At 40.8% G+C, this 20,810-nt stretch overlaps 2 protein-coding genes across 3 annotated transcripts; one reads left to right on the top strand and one right to left on the bottom strand.

Moving 5' to 3' along the window:
- The first annotated feature begins 566 nt into the window (after nucleotides 1-566).
- apex1 (APEX nuclease (multifunctional DNA repair enzyme) 1) lies at nucleotides 567-6,441 on the top strand. The gene is made up of 5 exons (XM_080421847.1): nucleotides 567-664; nucleotides 3,197-3,343; nucleotides 3,490-3,653; nucleotides 4,011-4,203; nucleotides 5,327-6,441. Exons 2-5 carry the CDS (start codon nucleotides 3,271-3,273, stop codon nucleotides 5,839-5,841), a joined length of 945 nt encoding a protein of 314 aa, XP_080277973.1. The 5' UTR covers nucleotides 567-664; nucleotides 3,197-3,270; the 3' UTR covers nucleotides 5,842-6,441.
- LOC308080101 (uncharacterized protein) lies at nucleotides 5,937-20,240 on the bottom strand. 2 transcript variants are annotated; one of them, XM_080421846.1, is made up of 9 exons: nucleotides 20,175-20,240; nucleotides 14,731-14,933; nucleotides 14,116-14,214; nucleotides 13,497-13,592; nucleotides 13,171-13,281; nucleotides 12,426-12,549; nucleotides 11,089-12,262; nucleotides 10,190-10,242; nucleotides 5,937-8,895 (listed from the first exon to the last, which is right to left on the bottom strand). In XM_080421846.1, the coding sequence occupies exons 2-9, from the start codon at nucleotides 14,878-14,880 to the stop codon at nucleotides 7,631-7,633; spliced, it is 3,072 nt and encodes a 1,023-aa protein (XP_080277972.1). In that variant the 5' UTR covers nucleotides 14,881-14,933; nucleotides 20,175-20,240; the 3' UTR covers nucleotides 5,937-7,630. The 2 variants fall into 2 exon arrangements, with proteins under 2 accessions (XP_080277972.1, XP_080277971.1); XM_080421845.1 differs by lacking the exon at nucleotides 20,175-20,240 and adding an exon at nucleotides 15,320-15,612.
- Between the last annotated feature and the right edge of the window lie 570 nt (nucleotides 20,241-20,810).

The following is a 20,810-nucleotide window of genomic DNA, read 5'->3' as shown; positions in this document are numbered from 1 at the left end:
CGTGGCGCCACGTGTTGTGAGCTTGTAGATCGGCTTTTTTTTGGTGCGCGACACCGGCGCGCAACGAATTCAATCACCCTACGTTACGAGGGCTTTGTGTGACTGGAGCGGGGTTGCCATGTCTGCTTATTATAAGCAACGTTTGGCTTGTTTTTCTGTAAAGTTGCTTGTAAATATTAGTTGCGGGTTGCGTTTTTTGGGCTTGTTTCTAAAGTGTAGTTTATTATTTGGGCTTTTTTCTTAATGATGTTAAACCAGTGGTTCTCATTCTTGACATTTTCATATCAAGAACCCACAGATTAATATGTATTCGTAATTTGTCCGTGGACCCCCATCTGAAAACATTTAGTGCCAGGGACCCCATAACAACCTTTGTGTTGTTAAAATGTTTCCAAAATATTCCAAGATTACCATTTTAAAATTTTCGGCATAGCATATCTCAAGCTCACACAATCTACAAGCTTGTAGATCTGCTATTTTCAAATAGCCGTCGCCAGAGTAATTCCGTCGCCTAGTTGCTTCTTTTGGGCTTGTTTTCATGTGGCTTATATGTCTCGCGAAACGTGGCAACACTGCTTTGTGTGACGCGAGGATAGTGTGGCTGGAGCGCATCGCAGAACATTTGCATAGTTTTCTTTACATCCGATTGAGGAAGAACGTAAAAGTAAGATTTTTTTATGAAATATTAGACACCACCCTTTAACGACACTTTTTTTTAATTTAATCGCAGTTGAATTTTTATGATAAAACCAAACAAACAACATACAAATAATGTAACGTTAGCCAGCAGATCTCTTTGTCACAGTCAGACTAGCTGTAGCTTAGCCTGCTGCCACTCTGTGGGCCCATTCATTCATTGTAACAAAGTACAACAATACATCCTCTCACATTGCATTTCTGCATCATTATATGCATTTATATTATTTATCTATGATTTATTTTAGATGCATTTCTGCATGTATGCATCATTATACGCATTTATATTATGTATCTATGATTTACTTTAGATGCATTTCTGCATGTATGCATCATTATATGCATTTACATTATTTATCTATTATTTATTTTACATGCATTATTATTTATTATTTATTTTATATGCATTTATATTATTTATTTGATATGCATTTCTGCATGTGTGCATCTTTATATGCATTTATATTATTTATCTCTTATTTATGTTATATGCATTTCTGCATGTGTGCATACTTATATGCATTTATACTATTTATCTATTATTTATTTTATATGCATTTCTGCATGCATGCATCATTAAATAAATTTATATTTAACTATTTATTTTATATGCATTTCTGCATGTATGCATCATTATATACATTTATATTATTTATTTATTTTATATGCATTTCTGCATGTATGCATCTTTATATGCAGGTGCATGTGTTGCATATGCACACTATGGCACTATTACTAGCTGTAGAATACAACTCTCGTAGACGTATTTATGATTCTGACGTTTTCAATCTACGAGAGTTGTAGGGTTCACCCCCCATGGACACAGGGACTTTCAGCACTATACCCCGTAGACACTCCAACCATGTACAAATTGAAAATAAATGTGCTTAACCCCAAGCCCCAAATGTTAACTCTCGCTACGGGGCAGTAGTTTAATGTAATAATTCATATCTTTCAATAAAGAAGTGTTTTAATGCCGTCTGTGTCCGAACGCCATTTCTTCACCCTCGTTTACTTCCTGTTTACATTGAGTGTAATTCCGGGTTTCACCAGATGGGCGCGTCAGAATCGACAGAATCGGCCACAGACGGCATTAAAACAATTCTTTATTGAAATATATGGATTATTACATTAAACTAATACCCCGTAGCGAGAGTTAATATTTGGGGCGTGTGGGTAAGCACCTTTATTTTTGGAGTGTCTACGGAGTATAGTGCTGAAAGTCCCTGTGTCCAATTGTCCATGGGGGGTGAACCCTACAACTCTCGTAGATTGAAAACGTCAGAATCATAAATACGTCTACGAGAGTTGTATTCTACAGCTAGCACTATTACTATTAGATAAGACATACATAATGCATATATATTGCATACTTATGCACATTGTGGCACTATTAGAATTTGATAATATATGTATATTGTCAATGGTGGAAAGTAACTAAGTACATTTACTCAATGACTGTACTTAAGTACAATTTTTAGGTTCCACTTTTTGAGACTTTATACTTCTACTCCACTACATCTCAGAGGCAAATATTGTACTTTTTACTCCACTACAATTATTTGATAGCTTTAGTTACTAGTTACTTTGCAGATTTTGATTATTAAAGGAGGAGTTCACCCAAAAAATTACTTATTTTCTATCAATTACACACCCCATGAAGCCTTGATTTCATGGATTTATTTTTGTTTTTGTGGCATTCCTAAGACAATAATTTGATGACCGTGTGTATTTCCGGTAGGAGACACAAATAATCTACTTTGTGTCTCCTACCGGATACATTAGCCGGTAGGAGATGGGAATCAAATTATTAGCTTAGGAATGCGACAAAAACGAAAAAGAATCCATGGTGTGCAATTGATAGAAAATAAGTAATTTTTTGGGTGAACTCCTCCTTTAAGACAAAACATACATTAACCAACTAAGCCCTATTTTGTACTTCAGCTATTTGAAAATAGCCGATCTACAAGCTCACCTACGTTGTGAGCTTGTAGATCTGCTATTTTCAAAATATTTGTATACATTTTGAAGACTGAAATTAGACTTTCTGCATAATGAGTACTTTTACTTTTGGTATTTTTAAGTACAATTTGATGCCAATACTTCTGTACTTTTACTCAAGTAAAATATGAATACAGAACTTTTGCTTGTAACAGAGTATTTCTATATTGTGGTATTGATACTTTTACTCAAGTAAAAAATTGTAGTACTTCTTCCACCACATATTGAATTTTGAATACATTCATATTGCATATGCACATTGTGCCACTATTTAAATACATATATATTGTGCACTTTGTGGCACTATTTAGATAATATATGCATATTGTGCACTTTGTGGCACTATTTAGATAATATAATGCATATTGCATTTGCACATTGAGGCACTAGATCAGTGGTTCTCAAACTTTAACCACTGCACTAGATGGCATGTGCACATTGTGGTACTATTACGGTAGTTATAAATTGTTGACCTCTGACCCTCCCTCTTCTCTTGCAGCGGAGCGGCTGTTGTGTGTAGCTGTGCGTGTTGCGTGTCTGCAAAGTGTGCGTGGTGCAAGAGTGCATTCAAGTATGAGTAAAAGAGGAAAGAAAGATGAGGCGAAAGAAGAGGAGGCTGTAGATGGAGATCAGGAAAATGGCTCTGGTAATATTGAATTATGCACTCTTAAGACAACATAAGTGAATAAGTGGCTGCAAAATATTACATTTGTAGGATTGTCACGCAACAGTTACATACACTTTGCTGGTTTCCTGTCCATGGCATGAATGTCACTGTTCTTCACCTCGCAGCCGCAGCAAAGAAAGGGAAGAAGTCGAAGGAGCCAGAGGCTCCAATATTGTATGAAGATCCCCCGGATAAAATGACCAGCAAAGATGGACGTGCTGCCAACATGAAGATCACCTCCTGGAACGTGGATGGGCTGAGGGCATGGGTGAAAAAGAAGGGTCTGGATGTGAGTTTGATGTGAAGTGGAGAATCTGGGAGGTCATCATTTATATCATTGGTTCTCAAAGTCGAGGGTCCTTGGAGGTGTTCTAGGGGGTCCCCAGAAAAAGTAGTTAACATGGCATCACAATCATTTTTAACCACTTTATCCGTTTATATGTAGGCTATTCAAAAATAGCAGATCTACAATTTCACAGCGTGTCACTTTGTGGCGCGCTGCAAGCTTAATTGTACGTCTGCTATTATAGATTTTTTTTTAAAGATATTGCAATTGTTTGGAAAATTGTGAATATATATATATATATTTTTTTGTATACATAAATCAGTTTAGTCATGCATCAGTGTGTCTGTTTTTATCTTCCAGTGGGTGCGGGAGGAGGCTCCAGATGTGCTGTGCCTGCAGGAGACCAAGTGTGCTGAGAAGGCCCTTCCTGCTGACATTACCTCCATGGAGGAGTATCCCCATAAGTACTGGGCTGGCTCTGAGGAGAAGGAGGGTTACAGTGGGGTGGCCATGCTCTGCAAAACTGAACCCGTCAATGTAACCTATGGCATCGGTGAGTCGTGGACACCAGACAGTCCTTTAACCCATTCAATCCGGGGACGCATCTGTGTCATTTTTAGATTTATTGGAGCTATTCAAAAATAGCAGATCTACAAGCTCATAGCACGGCACCGAGTGCCGCGCTATGAGCTTGTAGATCTGCAATTTTTGAATAGCCAAAGAAATCTAAAAATGACACAGATGCGTTCTCAGTCTGAAAGGGTTAACCAGTAAGACGGTCATCACTAGACAGCCACCTTAGATGGTTCCACTGGAAAGCCCTCCACTGGAAAGCCCTCTCCTGATCCGTGCCCTAACCACAGCAAACCCATCTTTAAACTTAAACATCAGGGGCATCATTTGGGTTCCCAGGTCATGGCAATTGCCACCCTTTAACGTTCGCATTTAATTGCATATTCAGTACATTTATGTATATTTTGACATTAGATTTTGATATTAGATTGGGGCTTAGTGCATCTCAATCCACACCATTCATGTAACATGTGACACGTTATACTGTAGACATGTTTTCTTGCCTAGCAACCATACATTCATTAACCAATTTCAAACCTGGTGTCCCTATTTTGGGCATGTGATTATAGGCAAACTCCCCCAACAGTAGCGTAAATAGCAGACCTATAAGCTTACAAGACGATGTGATGCGACTCGTCGGGAGATCTGAGCTACCTTAACAATGCCTAGCCTTAATTAAAGAGAAAATTGTGTGCACATCCCACGCCTGCATTTAGGCCAGGTGCTGGACATCAAGGGAAGAATCAAGGATAAGAAGAAGAAAGTCTGCACCAAGCTCTAAAAAAAAAACTTACTTTTTATTTATGCAACTTTTCGACCTATAAATATTGAATATTTGCCTGATGTAGACCTAGAAGGTCGAAACGTTGCATAAATAAAAAGTTAGTTTTTTTGGAGCTTGAGAACAGTGTGCAGACTTTCTTCTTATCCTAGCCTTAATTAAACTCATCTACCTAGCCTAAACTTACCATGGTATGGGACTTCTGTCTCCTGTCTTCTATCATGACGAGTAAGATCTGGACATTTGCCTCAGATCAGGTGTCACTGTGTCTCAATTTCATGTGTGCAAGTCCTTGCTGAATGATTGTCTACTCATCCACCAGGCAAAGATGAGCACGACAAGGAGGGCCGTGTCATTACCGCAGAGTTCCCCACCTTCTACCTGGTGACAGCTTATGTGCCAAACGCCAGCCGAGGCCTGGTGCGCCTAGACTACCGCAAGACCTGGGATGTGGCCTTCAAGGCTTACCTGAGCGAGCTGGACAAGGTCAAACCCCTGGTGCTGTGCGGCGACCTGAATGTGGCCCACGAGGAAATCGACCTGAAAAACGCCAAAGGAAACAAAAAGAACGCCGGCTTCACCCCGGACGAGCGCGAGGGCTTCAGCCAGCTGCTCGCCGCCGGCTTCACCGACAGCTTCCGTGAGCTCTACCCTGAGCAGGCAAATGCTTACACCTTCTGGACCTACATGATGAACTCCCGCTCCAAGAACGTGGGCTGGAGGCTCGACTACTTCGTGCTCTCTTCTGCGCTGGTCCCGGGCCTGTGCGACAACAAGATCCGAAACAAAGCCATGGGAAGTGACCACTGCCCCATCACTCTGCACATTGCTGTTTAGGTGACTGTCTGGTCAAAGTGGATGAATAAACCCATTCGTTGTATAGCAGTGTCGCATCTACGCATTGTTTTCACTGTGTGTTCCATACTGTACCGTTGTTCTTATATACTGTTGTTACCCGACTACTGAAACTACTTGCCAATGTACACATCTGAGTGGAACGCCCATTACTGGGGATAAACCCTGATGTCTACTGTAACTTCTCATGGATGAATCACCAAACGTACTTATTTCTGTAGATTCAGGGATTAAATAATGATACTGTTGTAATTTCCGGACTTGCTTATTTTCAAACCATAAACATTGAGGCTCTTTTTACAAGATGTCAGAGGGCAATGTATGTAAGGTAATAGAAAGTCGGTAACCTGTTCCTAAACATGGCGTTACAGATCAAGCCCATTTGGCAATGTCGTAAACAAATATATCAAATTATTTGACGCCAACTGTTAATGACTGGCTATTCCAGTTCAACATGCCTTTGTCACAAGAAGCACCTGGACAGAACTTTGTTGTAAGGTTATAATATACATGTCTCTTCCAAACCTGTACGTTTTCTGTCCTGAAATGTACCCATACCAATAAATAAAAATAGAATTTATATCTCCTTTTCTATTTAATTACTTAAAGCGTTTAGAAAGGTATATAACTCACATATTTAAATATTTGTGTGGTCTCCTTTAATTGCAAAGCTAATGACAATTGGTAAAGAAAATTCAGCAACAATACATTGGGGGCATTCAATAGATAAATGGTAGCAGAATAAATCCACTTACAAATAAAGATGAACATTTCACCATACAGCTTAATTTTGTCCACAGTATGTAGAGCTATACAATTAACCCCAACATTGTAACTATATTGACAAAGACATTTTCCCCACAGTATATTGTAAGCATTTTATCAAACTTAAGTACAGAGAAAGAGATGCTGTCTAAATTGCAGCAATACATATTTTAGATGTGTAACTATTTCTGTTGTGCAGCCCTGTCACTGTCATTGACTTGTCCAATTACAATCTTCACCTTCACAAAATAAAATGCTAATGGCTGTTTTATTGTGTTTGAACATTCTATTATATAACAATTCTTTCACCCCGATAGAACTCCTCTGTAATACTTTGGGGCTTTTCATTGTCATTATTTAATTTAATATCCTATCAGAAGATCATTCAAATTAAATATACATGGTTATCAAGCTATAGTGAGAGTACAGGCATAATTTGGTCTGCTTTATGGTGAAATATTCCTTTTAAGGATATCACGTTCTTTATTCTTATGACATAGAAACCAAATGTCAGAATTATCTGTTATCAAGATGCACACAAGAAGCGCCTGGGTTCATTAAAATATGAACATAACCATTAGAAAACACAATCTTCACTGAAATTCCTTTCAGTGGTATACAAATTTAAATTGTACTCATCATTTGTAGAAGCCTATCCATGCGCACTTTGTTGAGTATTTCAGAATTTACAGTTGCAGTTTACAGATTCACTGGTTGGGGCAATGGCTGCAGTATTTTTTATAATTTTAATCAAATCTGAAATCTGAAATAAAGCATAATGCAATAACACATTCTTTTCTCATATGGAGTTATTAAAAACGACTATACATGTCATAGAACACAACTACATGGGAAGATAGTTTGTGTCCTAACTGACTTGCCCTGCTATTACATCGCTATAACAAAATGCTAATGGTTATCTATTTTAGTTAGCTACTGCCCACAAACTGGCTTAACATCTAGGATCCATCCCTTAAAGTAGCTGACCTTGTAACAGCCAACCGAGTTACAACTTTAGGGCATGTGTTCGCTGGTGCATCTTGAGGTGATATGACTGTTTGAATCCTTTACCACATTCCCCGCACAGGTAGGGCTTCTCTCCGGTATGTGTTCGCTGGTGTCTCTTGAGTCGATTGGCACTGAGGAAGCTCTTCTCGCACTCGTTACAGGAGTACGGGCGCGCCCCAGTGTGGTAGCGCAGGTGGATGGTAAGGTAGCAGGACTGGGTGAATTTCTTCCCACAGTGCTGGCACTGGAATGGCTTGTGTCCCGTATGAAAACGCTCATGCTTCAGAAGCTCCGCATGGGAGAAGAAGCCTTTTCCGCAGTCAGAGCAAAGGAAGGGCCTCTCGCCAGAGTGCGTCAACTCATGTCTAGTTAGAGTAGCCTTGTAGACAAAGCTCTTGTCGCACTGGGAGCAGCTGAACACGTTTTCCCTGGTGTGACAGCGCTCATGTTTCTTCATGTTTCGCTCTCTCTTGAAGCTCTTGCCGCAGAAGGAGCACATGAAGGGCATTTCCTCAGAGTGAATCTTCATGTGGCTTAGTAAGCCACCCTTGTAGAGGAAACCTTTGCCACACTGCGTGCACTGATGCGGTCGTTCTTTCTGGTGAATGCGTTGGTGTGCTTTGAGGGCGGCCTGGTAGGCAAAGCTCTTGCCACAGTTGCAGGTATACATCCGCTCCTCTTTGTGCGTTTGGAGGTGTCTGTTGAGGTAGCTAGCGCAGCCGAATGCCATGTCACAGTGCGAGCATTTGTAAGGACGTTCAGCCTTCTCCTCCTCATCCCCGTGGGTCTTCAGGTGTCTGACCAGGGCAGACTTCCAAGTAAAGGCCCGACCACAGTCCGTGCACATGTAGTCACCATTCTCCATGTGGGTGCTTTTATGTTCCCTCTGTGCTGCCAAAGATTTGAATAACTCACCGCAGATGAGGCACTCATACTCACGTCCGTCCTTGTGCGTTTGCTTATGCCTTTCCAGCGACTGCTTGAAAGAGAACCGCCGTCCACACTGAGAGCACAGATACGGCTGTTCCCCTGTGTGGAGACGCTGATGGGCTTTCAGCAGCGACTGGAACTTGAAGCACTTCTGACAATCTGGACAGCTAAAACGACCTTCCTGGTCTACAGGGAACAGGGCGGCTGATTTGTTGTTCCTGCCTTCACCAGAATGGATGTCATCAATGTGCTGCTGGACATGAGCTTCATCCGTATGACAGAAGGAGCACGTAGGACAGGAAAAGGCAGGTGAAGATCCATCTCCAACAGCCCCTTAGGAGAAAAACGTGGACTATATTTAGCACTATTCTCAAACACTTTCTATCAAATGCTCGGCTATGATAAAAGGAAATGCTTGCATTGGCTGGCTATATAATGGCCCATGAAGAAGGCATAGCACTAGATTAACAAACAATTATCATAACAGCCCACTCAATAGCTTAAAAGACACCAACAACACACTAGTGAGTATATTTAGAAACAGATGATAGGTGAGAGCAGAGAGAGAACATGATTAAGGTCACTAGATCCATTACTGGATATTGAGCCACCTAAAACAAAGTCACAGTCAACAATTTAATCAAAGTTCTTAATTAATGCTGATGAAATGCATGTAACCGTAACAACTAGAATAAACTGTAGCAGCTGTTTGTTGGATAATTATTAATATTATTATATGGTGTCTATGCCATGGACAGATACTGTCAACCGTACACAACCGTCACAAATCAACTGTGTGACAACTGTGTAGTTGAGATCACTATGAAGGCCCAATTCGCAGATGGGTGTGGTCTGAGCAAGTGTGCCGGATGTAAGGGGTTAGGAACTAGGGATGGAGCCACTGTTACCCCCAACTTAACTTAACGACCGTGGCACACATTCATTTTAACCATTTAAACCCTATATATGTCATTGGCCGGTGTCCCCCAGCAGTCTATACTTGGTCCCCTCCTTTTACCCTCGACAAGATCTCATGGCACATTGTAAGCTTGTAGATCTGCTATTTTTGTCGAATGCTCCCCTCTTAAGACATGCACAGAATAGGTATGCTGGGGTTAACATGGTTAAGTCGCAGGTTACTGCATCCCAGTTTATGTTCATGTTATTCATTCATGAGTTTTACCAATATGTTTAATGTTTCATGTAGGTACATTACAAGAAATACCAATGATTTGTGAAATCGACATCAGGCAATAGTGGAACATACAGAGGCTATAACATAATATATACTGTCGGGCAGATGCCTTGTATGCCCAAGCTCTTGTTAATACTGTTCATTCGTTAAACATTCATAAAACCCACTGACAGACTTAACCACTTTCAACCTGGCATCCCTATTGTGGGCATGTCATTATAGTTAGAAATTTTAAAAGATGATTAAAAAAAGTCAAAATCTTTGGAGAACAGCAGGTCCACAAGTTCACGGCTATTTCAGCTACTTTTGCCCATCACTAACATAGTATACACTGCAAAGTATATCAAATAGGGCATTCATTTATGAAAAAGAGACAGCCGGACAGCGACTATGTATGACATAATGTATTGTACAAATGTACTGCAGGCCCACCTTCATCACCGTCCTTTGCCGACACCATCGGTGAGCCATAGGAATGCTCGGTACTGGTAAAAAAGAAAAGCGAACAGTAGGATATTAATAAAAGTAATGATGATAAGAATAATGAAGTAACCTCAAACTGTAAAACATGTTTTCATATAGGTTCATGACTTAAGGGTTAAGCTACTTAACCCATTAAAACCAGGAAAAAAAGTGTTTTTTTTTTTTAGCTATAGCAAATTGATTGACTATTAAAAAATAGCAGATATACAAGCTTAGCGCGTCACTTCGTGGCGGGCTATGAGCTTGTAGATCTGATTATTTTTTTTATTTTTTTAAGTGAAAGTGAAAGTCGAACATTTTTAACTCAAATCTTTCCTTCTGGGGGTCCCTGGAACAAAATATTTTGAAATGAGGATCGGCCACCAAATAAATATAATTTCGGCATGACGTGAAAAAGTTTGAGAACTACTGATACAGCAACAAACGTTTTTCTGAAAAACTTAATGGGTTAATTACCTGATACTTTAAACCTTCATAACCGGAGATTCTCAAGCAATTCAAACATTTCAGCAGAACACCAAGGAAGATCAACCTTATATATTCAATGTTGAAGGTTTTAATTAGTAAGTTTGTGTTATACAATTAAAGCATATCGTCACTGTCGGGTGGTAACCTTGTATGTCCAAAACCATTCCTTTTTATTGTTATTTAAAAAACATTTAAAAATAGTGAAAATAGCTGATCTACAAGCTCACAACGCATCGTGAGGTGTTGTGAGCATATACTACTTTTGTGCGACACGCTTGTATGATGAAGTGGAGCATTCATTTATGGAAAAACATAAAAAGTTTTAAAATGGTGGAGATACAAGGTTTTCTGCCTGACAGCGACGATATCATTAATATTACCTGTTGAAAGGCACTGGTTTCAAAGCGGGTGGCTTCTCCAGCATTGTGCCAGTCCGTCTTCTCTTAGCGGCTGAATCTTTCCCGATGCGTTTCTGCAAATTTATCACCTGAATCTTCATGGTGGGTTTCCGTCTGCGGCCACTGGTGCGGACTTTGACCAGGGAAACCATCTCATCCTCAGGCTGAGAGGACTGACTGTCCTGACTACCCTCTTCCTTTGGATCATGATCACAATTCTCACAATCAATCTGTGGGGCCAGGCTGTCAATTTCAGGGAGTGCAACAGCAACCTCTTCAACCTTTTCTTTGCTTTGTATGGCTTTCTCTGTCTTTTGGCTCTCAATGAGTCCACTTGAGTTGGATCCAGCGCAGTGACCGTCTGTGTCACTTTTGAGATGTCTCGCTAGCGCCAACTCTGAGCCAAACCTTCTGTCGCACTGCAGGCAAACATATGTGCCATCTTTCTTATGTTTCTGTTTGTGCTCTAATCGAGCTGAAAGGGACTGGAAGGCCTCCCCGCAGACTACACAGTCATACAAGCGTCCGCTCTTGTGTGTGTGTTTGTGTCTGTCTAGGGACTGCCGGAAAGAGAAACACCGATCGCATTCGTTGCAGCGGTAAGGGCGTTCGCCAGAGTGGATGACTCTGTGTGCTAACAGGGAGGAGGCAAACTTGAAGCTTTTCTCACATTCCGGGCAGTCAAGAGGCCCAGGGTTGGTTTTGTGCTGAGGAGACACCTGGTCGTCCACAGTTTCTTCTCGATGGATTAGGACTGCCAGACCACTCTGACAATGCGGCATTTCCTCTCCTGCTTCAGTCACCTCTGCTCCCTCAGTTTTCTCTACCTGAGGCACTTCTATTGGCTGCCCAGGAAGCATTTCCATAATGTCTTCAGTAATTGTCTCAATAACTGTTCCTTCAAAGCAGTTCCCTTCAATCACCACCTCCGAATCTTCTGCACTTGTCCCTAGTTCGACCTCTGCATAATCCGTCACTGTGATGATTTCCACTGCTACATCGTCAACAAACGACACAGGGTTGGTATCGTCACTGAGGCATTGCAATGTATCCATTTGGTTGTCACAGCTGGGCTGATCTGTAGCTAATGCCACTCTACTAGGGTGAATGGCGGACAGGGTGGAAATGATGCAGTCACCCATGGAGGAGGGAGGAACTTGACAAAAACAAGAATCACAGAAAATAAATTGTCATTAATCTTAAATATGCATGTTACATGATGGAACAATGTGTGTTCTGGTTTTCAAGGAACTACGCAGGATAGGATCATCTTGTAGCATCACTTAAGTAAAATGTGATGGCAAACATTCTTCACTTACCATGTTGCTCTAAATGCCCACAGTGTTTATGGTGTTTAAGTAGATTCTTCAGATCTGTAGGTGCAGAGACTGTAAGTACGCATTCCTCCAGAACTGAGGTTGCACTACCAAGCCAGGATACAGTCTGTGGGAGATTGAGAAAAGGACAGATCTACTGCATGTACCCTTGGATATATTTCACTCATAACTTGATAAAATAATGAAATGCATACAACGATACCAAGGTCTGCAAGTCCCTCCTAAACCTGATAGCCATGAGTACAGAGAAGCACTCTTTAAGCACTTAAACCCATATACTTAACTGACAGGGGTCCCCCAGGGCTCTATACTTGGCCTGTTCCTTTCCCCTCTACATAAGGATAAGGATAATTCCTTTTAACAGGACGTTCATGAAAGTCCTTGCGGGCTTGTTTCCAATGAGGGCCTGTGAGCAATTAGGGGTTAAGAGTCTTGCTCAGGGACAAATTTCATTTCATCGACACATATGCTGGCGTGGCCTGGAATCGTACCTGGGGCAACCAGGGCCTCTGGCTCCCTAGGCGGGCTCCCTAACCACTCAGCTATGGCCGCCCCACATCACATCTCTTTGCCCAAAAATAGCTGATCTACAAGCCCACAATGCTCCACATTGCAATGCAGTGTGAGCTTGTAGATCTGATATTTTCCCCAAATGTTCGCCCCTGGTATGGGAAGCTAGGTTTCATGTGGTTTAAGTCTTTTTAACATTTATCATGACTTCACTTACCTGCTCGAGGTCAGGAATTGGCAAGAACTGAGTCAGTCGACAAAGGAACTCATAGAACAGAGTCTGCAAATCAGTGTCATAGTGTGATCCATATTCTACAGGGAATACCTCCTGTGAGAGAATAGTAAGGAAAATGTAGCAAGGCAAAAATGTCATGTTGGTCACAGGTTTTTTTTTTTTTTTATAAATGCTTGTGCAGAGTTTTTCATTCATTTTAAATTTTTATGGAATTTTAAAGGGCCAAAAACCTGCTCCTGCCATCCTAAAAATATACCAACACATCTACCATTAGACTGCTAGACGTGTTACAGTAAGTGATGTCTCACCATGAAAAAATGTTCCCTCCCTTCAGAGTCTTTAAGCAGAGTTTGGACAAGTTCAAGAAAATGAGCCTCCATCCCATCCATTTCTACTTCATTCTCCTGCAGCAAGGTTAAACAGAGGTGAGAACTCAGGTCACATACAGTACTGAGTACCTAATAATAATAATAATATAATGGGTTGTGATTGCATTATGAGTACTTACTAGTGCTTATAACTGTAATTATACAGTGATATAAGCGGATTACAATGCTTTATAGTTGACCTTATAAGTAATTATAAAATACTTTAGAATATATTATGATTATTGTTATAAAGCATTATGAGTATTTATGAGTTATTATAACTATAATAATACAGTCTTTTATAAGTACATAATTAATGCATTATAAGTATTGTGTTGTTTATAAAGAATTATAGACATGGAATGCATTCCGTGTCAAGTGTTACTGATCACTTGCTGAATCCTCTGGAGTTAAGGCCAGATACTACAAAAACTGTTCATTAATGCTTGTGTAGGTCATCACAGGTGCATGTGCAGCATCATGAAGAAATACATCTTGATAGAAGTCATGTTTCATTACGTAACACCTGTTAAGCTACACTTGGAATTTTCATACTTACTTCTACAGGCTTGGGTGTCACTGGTTTAACTTTGTCAAGGTGCGATAAGATGAATTCAGGATCCACAAGTTGCTCACTACGGCACAGCTCAAGAATATACTGGAAAAGAAATAATGGCAGATCAAAATATTGTCCACAAGTGCAAAGCTCTGGATTTCCACCAGCACCACAGAGCGAGCCGTTAGGCGAGTCGCCATGCCGACTGTTGTGAAGTCCGCTTCAGCCGACTCAACGCTGTTCGAGTTACATCCCGATATGGACAGAATCGTAACCCCCCCCCCCCAGTTTTAAAGATATACACACTGTAAGGTGCATGTAGTTTGTTGTCTTAAAGATATGGGGCGGCAGTTCTGTTGCTCAGAAGGTACATCAGAAGGTGGGCGGTTTGATGCCCAGCTCCTCCTTGGCTGCGTGTCAAAGTGTCCTTGTGAGCAAGACACTGAACCCTAACTCAAGCAGAGGTTTTCTCCACCTTCGGTGTGTGAATATGGGAGTGAATGGGTGAATCTTAGGTGAATGTAATGCACATCGAGAAGGACTTTGAAGAAAGCCCATATAACACCATTTACCATATAATATACCCAAATGAAATTGTATCACTTAATTGCTACTCACCCTGGCCCGTAATCCCAGATTAAGTTGTGTGCTGTGCTTGTGCATGAGCAGCTCCGGGATCACCTCTGTCACCAAGGAGATAAACTCTGCTACTTTCCAATAGTTCACGACCTCTTGCTGCTTTACAGCCCGCCACATGGATGCTGTCATGAGTTGCAACGGAGGAACCAAGAGGCGCAAGGATGGAAGTGACAAGGGCCCACCTGAAACAGAACATCAGTTGCTTATTGGCTGGCATTGACATATTCATCCCATTTATGCTAAATGACCTGAAATGACCTGGTCAAGGCGTTTCCAAACTTGAGTACGTGTGCATAGGTGACAACAGTCTTGTTGATCGATCGATCGACCAGCTGGGAGCATTTTGGGGCTTGTTTCTTAAGAGTAGTTGCATATTTGGGCTTGTTTCCCCAAAAAATATATAATTATTATTTAAGCCAGTGTTTCTCCAATATAGTCAAGGACCCCCACATTACTATGTATTTGTCCCCTAGCCCCCATCTGGAAATGTTTTGTGGACTTTTTCTCCAAGATTTTTTTTTGAAAATAGCAGATCTGCTATTTTCCAAAAAGCTGTTAATGAACTAACCTGTAAAGGCGGCCTCGAAAACTTCTGAATCCATCATTTCACGAGATGTTAGGGGGCGATCATGAGCACAGAAGCTACAATGTAACCCTCACAACACACACATCCATCTGCCACAACCACCCCACACATTGTATCCATAGTTATTCACATTCTACTTGATCATAAACACCCAATACATTGTATTGATAGTTAGATTAACACGTTACATTCATATTCTACTTGATCATAAGCACCCGACACATTGTATCCATAGAGTTAGATTAACATTACATTCACAGCTGCTTTGCTTTCAAAACAGGGGAGAGCCAAACACACGTCATTTCCGGTGTTGCCAGGTTTTGAGAGAGAATTAAGCAACCAGGTCTAGGAGAACAAGTCCAAAAGATACAACTCAGGCCACGTCATGAGCACTTTAAATGACACAAGCCACAGTGCTTTCTTGGGCTTAATCCTTGTAGTAGATCTTGTATTGAACTTTTTCGAGGCAGCCGCCTTTACAGGTTAGTTCACTAACACACACTGTTGTTTGTGACCTGAAAACGTTGTCTTAAAGATCTAGTGAAATAAATAAAGACCTTTAAACAACTACAGCCTTTTGAAAAATAGCAGATCTACAAGCTCACAATGTGTCGCATTGTCAAAAACTAAAATGTGGAATATTTGGATACATTTTTTTTATTTTTACATTCTAACACAAATGCTCACCTGTGACACAAAACATTTTCATGAAAATATTTGAGGACCACTGGTTTAAATAATAATACAAAAAAATGTGGGAGCCTAAATAAGCAAGTACACGTCTTTAGAAACAAGCCCCAAAAACCGCAACCACCAATATTTTCAAGCAACTATGCAGGAAAAAAAAGTCCAAAGTCGCTTATAATAAGCCGACATGGCAACACTGGTCATTTCCGTTGAAGTGTATTCTTGTTCTCTGTTCCTGTGTGGAAGAGCAATGCTAGCCGGCGCAGTTTAGCGCCACCTGTCTATATCATAGTGTAACAACGTGGTGATGACTTGGTTGGTTGGTTGGTTGGTTGGTTGATTGATTGATTGATTGATTGATTGATTGATTGATTGATTGATTGAATACTTTATTAACAGTTTGCAACACAAAAAAGCACAGGAAAGTACAGTTCAATACAAAGTCTGACTCTGCTAAGAGGATTAAACCTATGGATTAAACCCAAGAAAGCGCTATGACTTGTTTCCTGTGGGGTCCTAGCAGACTAAAACGTGTAAATGTATATGGTAAAGATTAGATTGATTAGATTTTTTCAGTGGTGGAAAAAGTACTCACATTTTGTACATTTTGTACTAAAAGTATCAATACTGCAATGTAGAAATACTCTGTAAGTTACAAGTAAAAGTCCTGTATTCAAAATTTACAAAAGCACATTTTGTACAAACGTATTGGCATCAAAATGTACTTAAAAGGTACCAAAAGTAAAAGTCCTCGTTATGCAGAATGTCCCATTTCACAAGTTTTCAAACGTTCTACTTTACATTACTTAGACTCTGAAGTAAGTAAACTATACATGATTTGAACATGCTTAAACTTTTGACATTTAAGGCCTAAAATGTCTACAGCCATCTACATCTATCTATCTATCTATCTATCTATCTATCTATCTATCTATCTATCTATCTATCTATCTATCTATCTATCTATCTATCTATCTATCTATCTATCTATCTATCTATCTATCTATCTATCTATATAAATCCAGGAACATCTGTCCATCCTCATGTCTGTCTGTCTGTCTGTCTGTCTGACAGACAAAGTAAACTACATTTACTCAAGTGTACCTATAAGTAAAGGTACTTTTACTTTTACTTCACTACATCTCAGAGGCAAATATTATACTTTTACTCCACTACAGTTATTTGAAAACTTTAGTTACTATAGTTACTTTGTAGATTTTGATTATTATTACAAAAACATACATTATCCACTTCAGCCCTATACATTTGGGCCATTATGGCATAATGACTGAGTACTTTTACTTTTGGTACTTTAAGCACATTTTGATGCCAGTTCTTTTGTACTTTTACTCAAGTAAATTTTGAATTCCGGACATTTACTTGTAACAGAGTATTTCTACATTGCAGTATTGGTACTTTTTCCACCACTGTAAGTCATAGATGACTGACGAGTGACGTCAAGTCTCCAAGTACTCCAAGTACTCTGATCATGGGTACTGCTATGATAAAAGGTACTGTACTGACGTCATAGTACTGATGTAGTCTATGACATCACTCAGACTGACCTCTGAGTACCCAGGGTAATGACATCATAGACCTACATTAGCCACACTGACAACCGGTAGTAAAATTACATTTATAGCCTCCTTCATTGTGGGAAGGCTCTCTCTCTCTCTCTCTCTATGCATCTCTCTCTCTCTCTCTCTCTCTCTCTCTCTCTCTCTCTCTCTCTCTCTCTCTCTCTCTCTCTCTCTCTCTCTCTCTCTCTCTCTCTCTCTCTCTAGGCGTCTCTGTCTCTCTCTCTCTTTCTCTCTCTCTTACAGGCATTGCACTCAGCTCTATATTGATGTACAACATTAGAAACACTCAGACAAATTAAGCTGCGTGCGTGCGTGCGTGCGTGCGTGCGTGCGTGCGTGCATGCGTGTGTGCGTGCGTGTGTACTAGGAGACTCTTCTCCCTCCTGGCTCCCAAGATGTGGAGTAAACAACCCATTGCAGTCAGTCAGACTCACTCACCCATTTTCAACTCTTCAGACTCCACCTCAACCCCTAGCACTCCTTTCTTTGTATCCCTTCTTATCACCCTTTTTTGCTCACATTTGTTTTGTTATTTAGATTGGTTATGATTGACCACAAATGCTAAGAATGTTATTTAGATGTTGTTTAGACAGAAGCTAGGTTTAATGTTTACATGGTATCCTAGTTTCTTTGATGCACTAAATCGTGTTCTTTGCCCTCTTTGCTGACCATTCTGGCTCCCTACAGGGAGTAACTGTCTGCGCCTCTGCGGTACTGTGTACACTCACCTACTGTATATGAGCCAACATGGATACAGCACTAAGAGAATGGCATATAGGATTCTGCTTTTATTGTGGCGTGAGACTTTGATAAGGCTATCCTAAAGTAAGTTATCCTCGAATAAATCATGCACCAATGTTACACCCCCTTTCAGGAAGACATAGCCCTCATCTGTCCAATGTTCTGCAAATCAGATCACAGCTCTGTTCTCCAGCAAAATGTGAATCTGCAAGTATTCTAAGTATGGCAGTATACGCTTCCTCGTAAAGTCTCATCCTCCTCGGGGCAGGAGTGCCCCGTCCCTCCTTGGGGTTGGAATCCTCTCGCGCACCCAGTTGTGCAGCACTGTTATTACCCCTGATGACCTTGTCAATAGTACAACCCACCTTATTCCTTCTACCTATCACCTGCCTCTTAGTCATCCTCACTAACCATTACATCATCTCAAAACAGCTTTCTCCCCCCAGTCTCCTGACCTCCAAGTCACTGGGTTAAGTCAGTGTGTCAAATGTTAAGTTGACAATGTTAAAGGTTACTATGATGCAGACCCCATGGCATTGCACCGGTATCATGCTCAAACTACCCACCACCTTGAACTGGATTTAAAGTCATAATAATACTATGGCCTTGAACATTCAAAGCTTCAAACTTACACATGATGTCATTGTTAAAGGTTACAATTAACTTTGATCTCGCTACTGCTAGGTTATGTCAGACACTACATGTTTTGAAATTCCACAGCCTCTTCAGGCAGTGTGACTCTCTCTAACAATGTTACCATTGTTTACCATATCATAGCTTCCCTATTAATCCCTAACAAAACTCAGTTTACACAGTTAACACCGTAGCTATGGTTACACATTCAGATCTGACTGTTATCTGTTGTTTACTATTAGAAATAGGAACATCCTACCAGTGCTTCTAACTTCAGCAGTAACACACATTTCGCTTCTACTAGACATGCATGCATCTATAACTAGTGACAATACACATTATAGCACAAACAATCAAAGCAGATCACAATAATACTAACAAGTAAGACGCGCGAACGCGGGAAGCGAACGCCAAAAAAAAATAATAATAACGAAAGGAAATCATCTAAAAAAAAGTAACCAATAAAAAAATATATAAAAAATAGAAAAAAATTCTGCGTTAAAAGGAGCATCTTAGAAAAATACAAATTCACCAAAAAAATACTTTGAATGTTTTTGAACAATTCAACAAAGTGTTTGAAGTGCCTGTTTCACCCACTTCCGGGGGGCGGAGCCAAAATCCGAGCCCGAAGTATTTGTTCGTAGACCCCCACTTAGGGGGGGTAGAAAAAGTTTCGGAGCGATTCGGGCACTTTTCATTTAACATGGGGTTTCAATGGGGAGTTTTTAGGAGCCTTCTCCGGGGCGTGGCTTCCGGGTGAAGGGGCGGGCTTAAACGCAACCTTGACAGGTGTGTTCAGTTTTCAAAGACCTTTCATTTGATGTATGGTACGTCTATATTGGACATTTACTTGGCTGCACACAGGGCTGAGGCAGTGCACGCACACACACGGACAGACACACACACACACAAGCCGAGCACGGTTTCATAGTAAGCTCCACTTGCGCGGAGGCGCGCCTCCTCCGCTGCGTTCGCAATAATATCACATTAGTCATTAAATAGCTCAGATTATGTTTAACACACTAGAATAGCTCTCTCATATACTGTTTATTAATTCTCAACACTTATCAGCATAACTCTGTGCTTCGCTTAACTCTGTCGACTCAGGTCTTTACTTTCCCAGCTTCTCCTCTCTGGCTACCTCTGGCGTCCGATGTGTAGGCTGCAGTTGTCTCTTCTCCTTCTACGTCACTCACAACTCACAACTCACAACTCCTCAGTCCCTCTGAGGCCTGCTTGAGGCCTAGCTGCCTTGATCCTTGACCTCAACTTGTTGCTCCACAGCATGTTATTGTATCCGAACACCATTTCCACTGTATCCACATGCCAATACTGTAGCTGTGCGAAAGTAGCCGATCTACAATCTAAGAAACCAACTTGGGAACAGTAGGGGTGCATAAATATCACTGCTTGGTGAGTGACAGTATCCTTAGTGCATGTGTGGACCAGCTGGTTTTCTCTCTCCCAGGCTGTGGTCCCCACTGGCTTCGAGATGTCTGTCCCCAAGCACTCCAAGGTAACATGCCTGAATGACTGGAGACCTGCCACCCTCACCTCAAATGTCATGACAGAAAATGCTTTCAAAGGCAGGTGAGAGGCTACATTCGTACCATTCATGTTATTGTTATAGGCCTACCATGTTTATCCAGAATTACTGGGTTGCGGCGCTGCTGAAATAGGCGCACAATATGATGGGGTTTGTGGATCTGTTCTTTTGGGTTGATCACTTTTGATGCAGTAATGGTCTTTTTTCTTTTCTTTCGTTTTTGAGGTATTAGATAAAAAGATCTTAAAAGTCCTCAAATTGTCACTTCACTGTCATCTGGGGACCC

This window comes from Gymnoscopelus braueri, assembly GCF_963280865.1.
Source record: "Gymnoscopelus braueri genome assembly, chromosome: 23".
Taxonomy (NCBI): Eukaryota; Metazoa; Chordata; class Actinopteri; order Myctophiformes; family Myctophidae; genus Gymnoscopelus; species Gymnoscopelus braueri.
The sequence above is the reverse complement of the archived record's forward strand: the minus strand, read 5'-3'. Positions and strand labels throughout refer to the sequence as shown.

Excerpts from the sequence above, each read along its gene's own strand:
- apex1 (XM_080421847.1), top strand. The coding sequence starts at position 3,271 with ATGAGTAAAAGAGGAAAGAAAGATGAGGCGAAAGAAGAGGAGGCTGTA. Across the intron at positions 3,344-3,489 it reads AGATCAGGAAAATGGCTCTG|CCGCAGCAAAGAAAGGGAAG; the intron begins GTAATATTGAAT and ends TTCACCTCGCAG. Across the intron at positions 3,654-4,010 it reads TGAAAAAGAAGGGTCTGGAT|TGGGTGCGGGAGGAGGCTCC; the intron begins GTGAGTTTGATG and ends TTTATCTTCCAG.
- LOC308080101 (XM_080421845.1), bottom strand. The coding sequence starts at position 15,356 with ATGATGGATTCAGAAGTTTTCGAGGCCGCCTTTACAG. Across the intron at positions 14,934-15,319 it reads TTTCGAGGCCGCCTTTACAG|GTGGGCCCTTGTCACTTCCA; the intron begins GTTAGTTCATTA and ends GTTCTGTTTCAG. Across the intron at positions 13,282-13,496 it reads GGAGGGAACATTTTTTCATG|GAGGTATTCCCTGTAGAATA; the intron begins GTGAGACATCAC and ends ATTCTCTCACAG.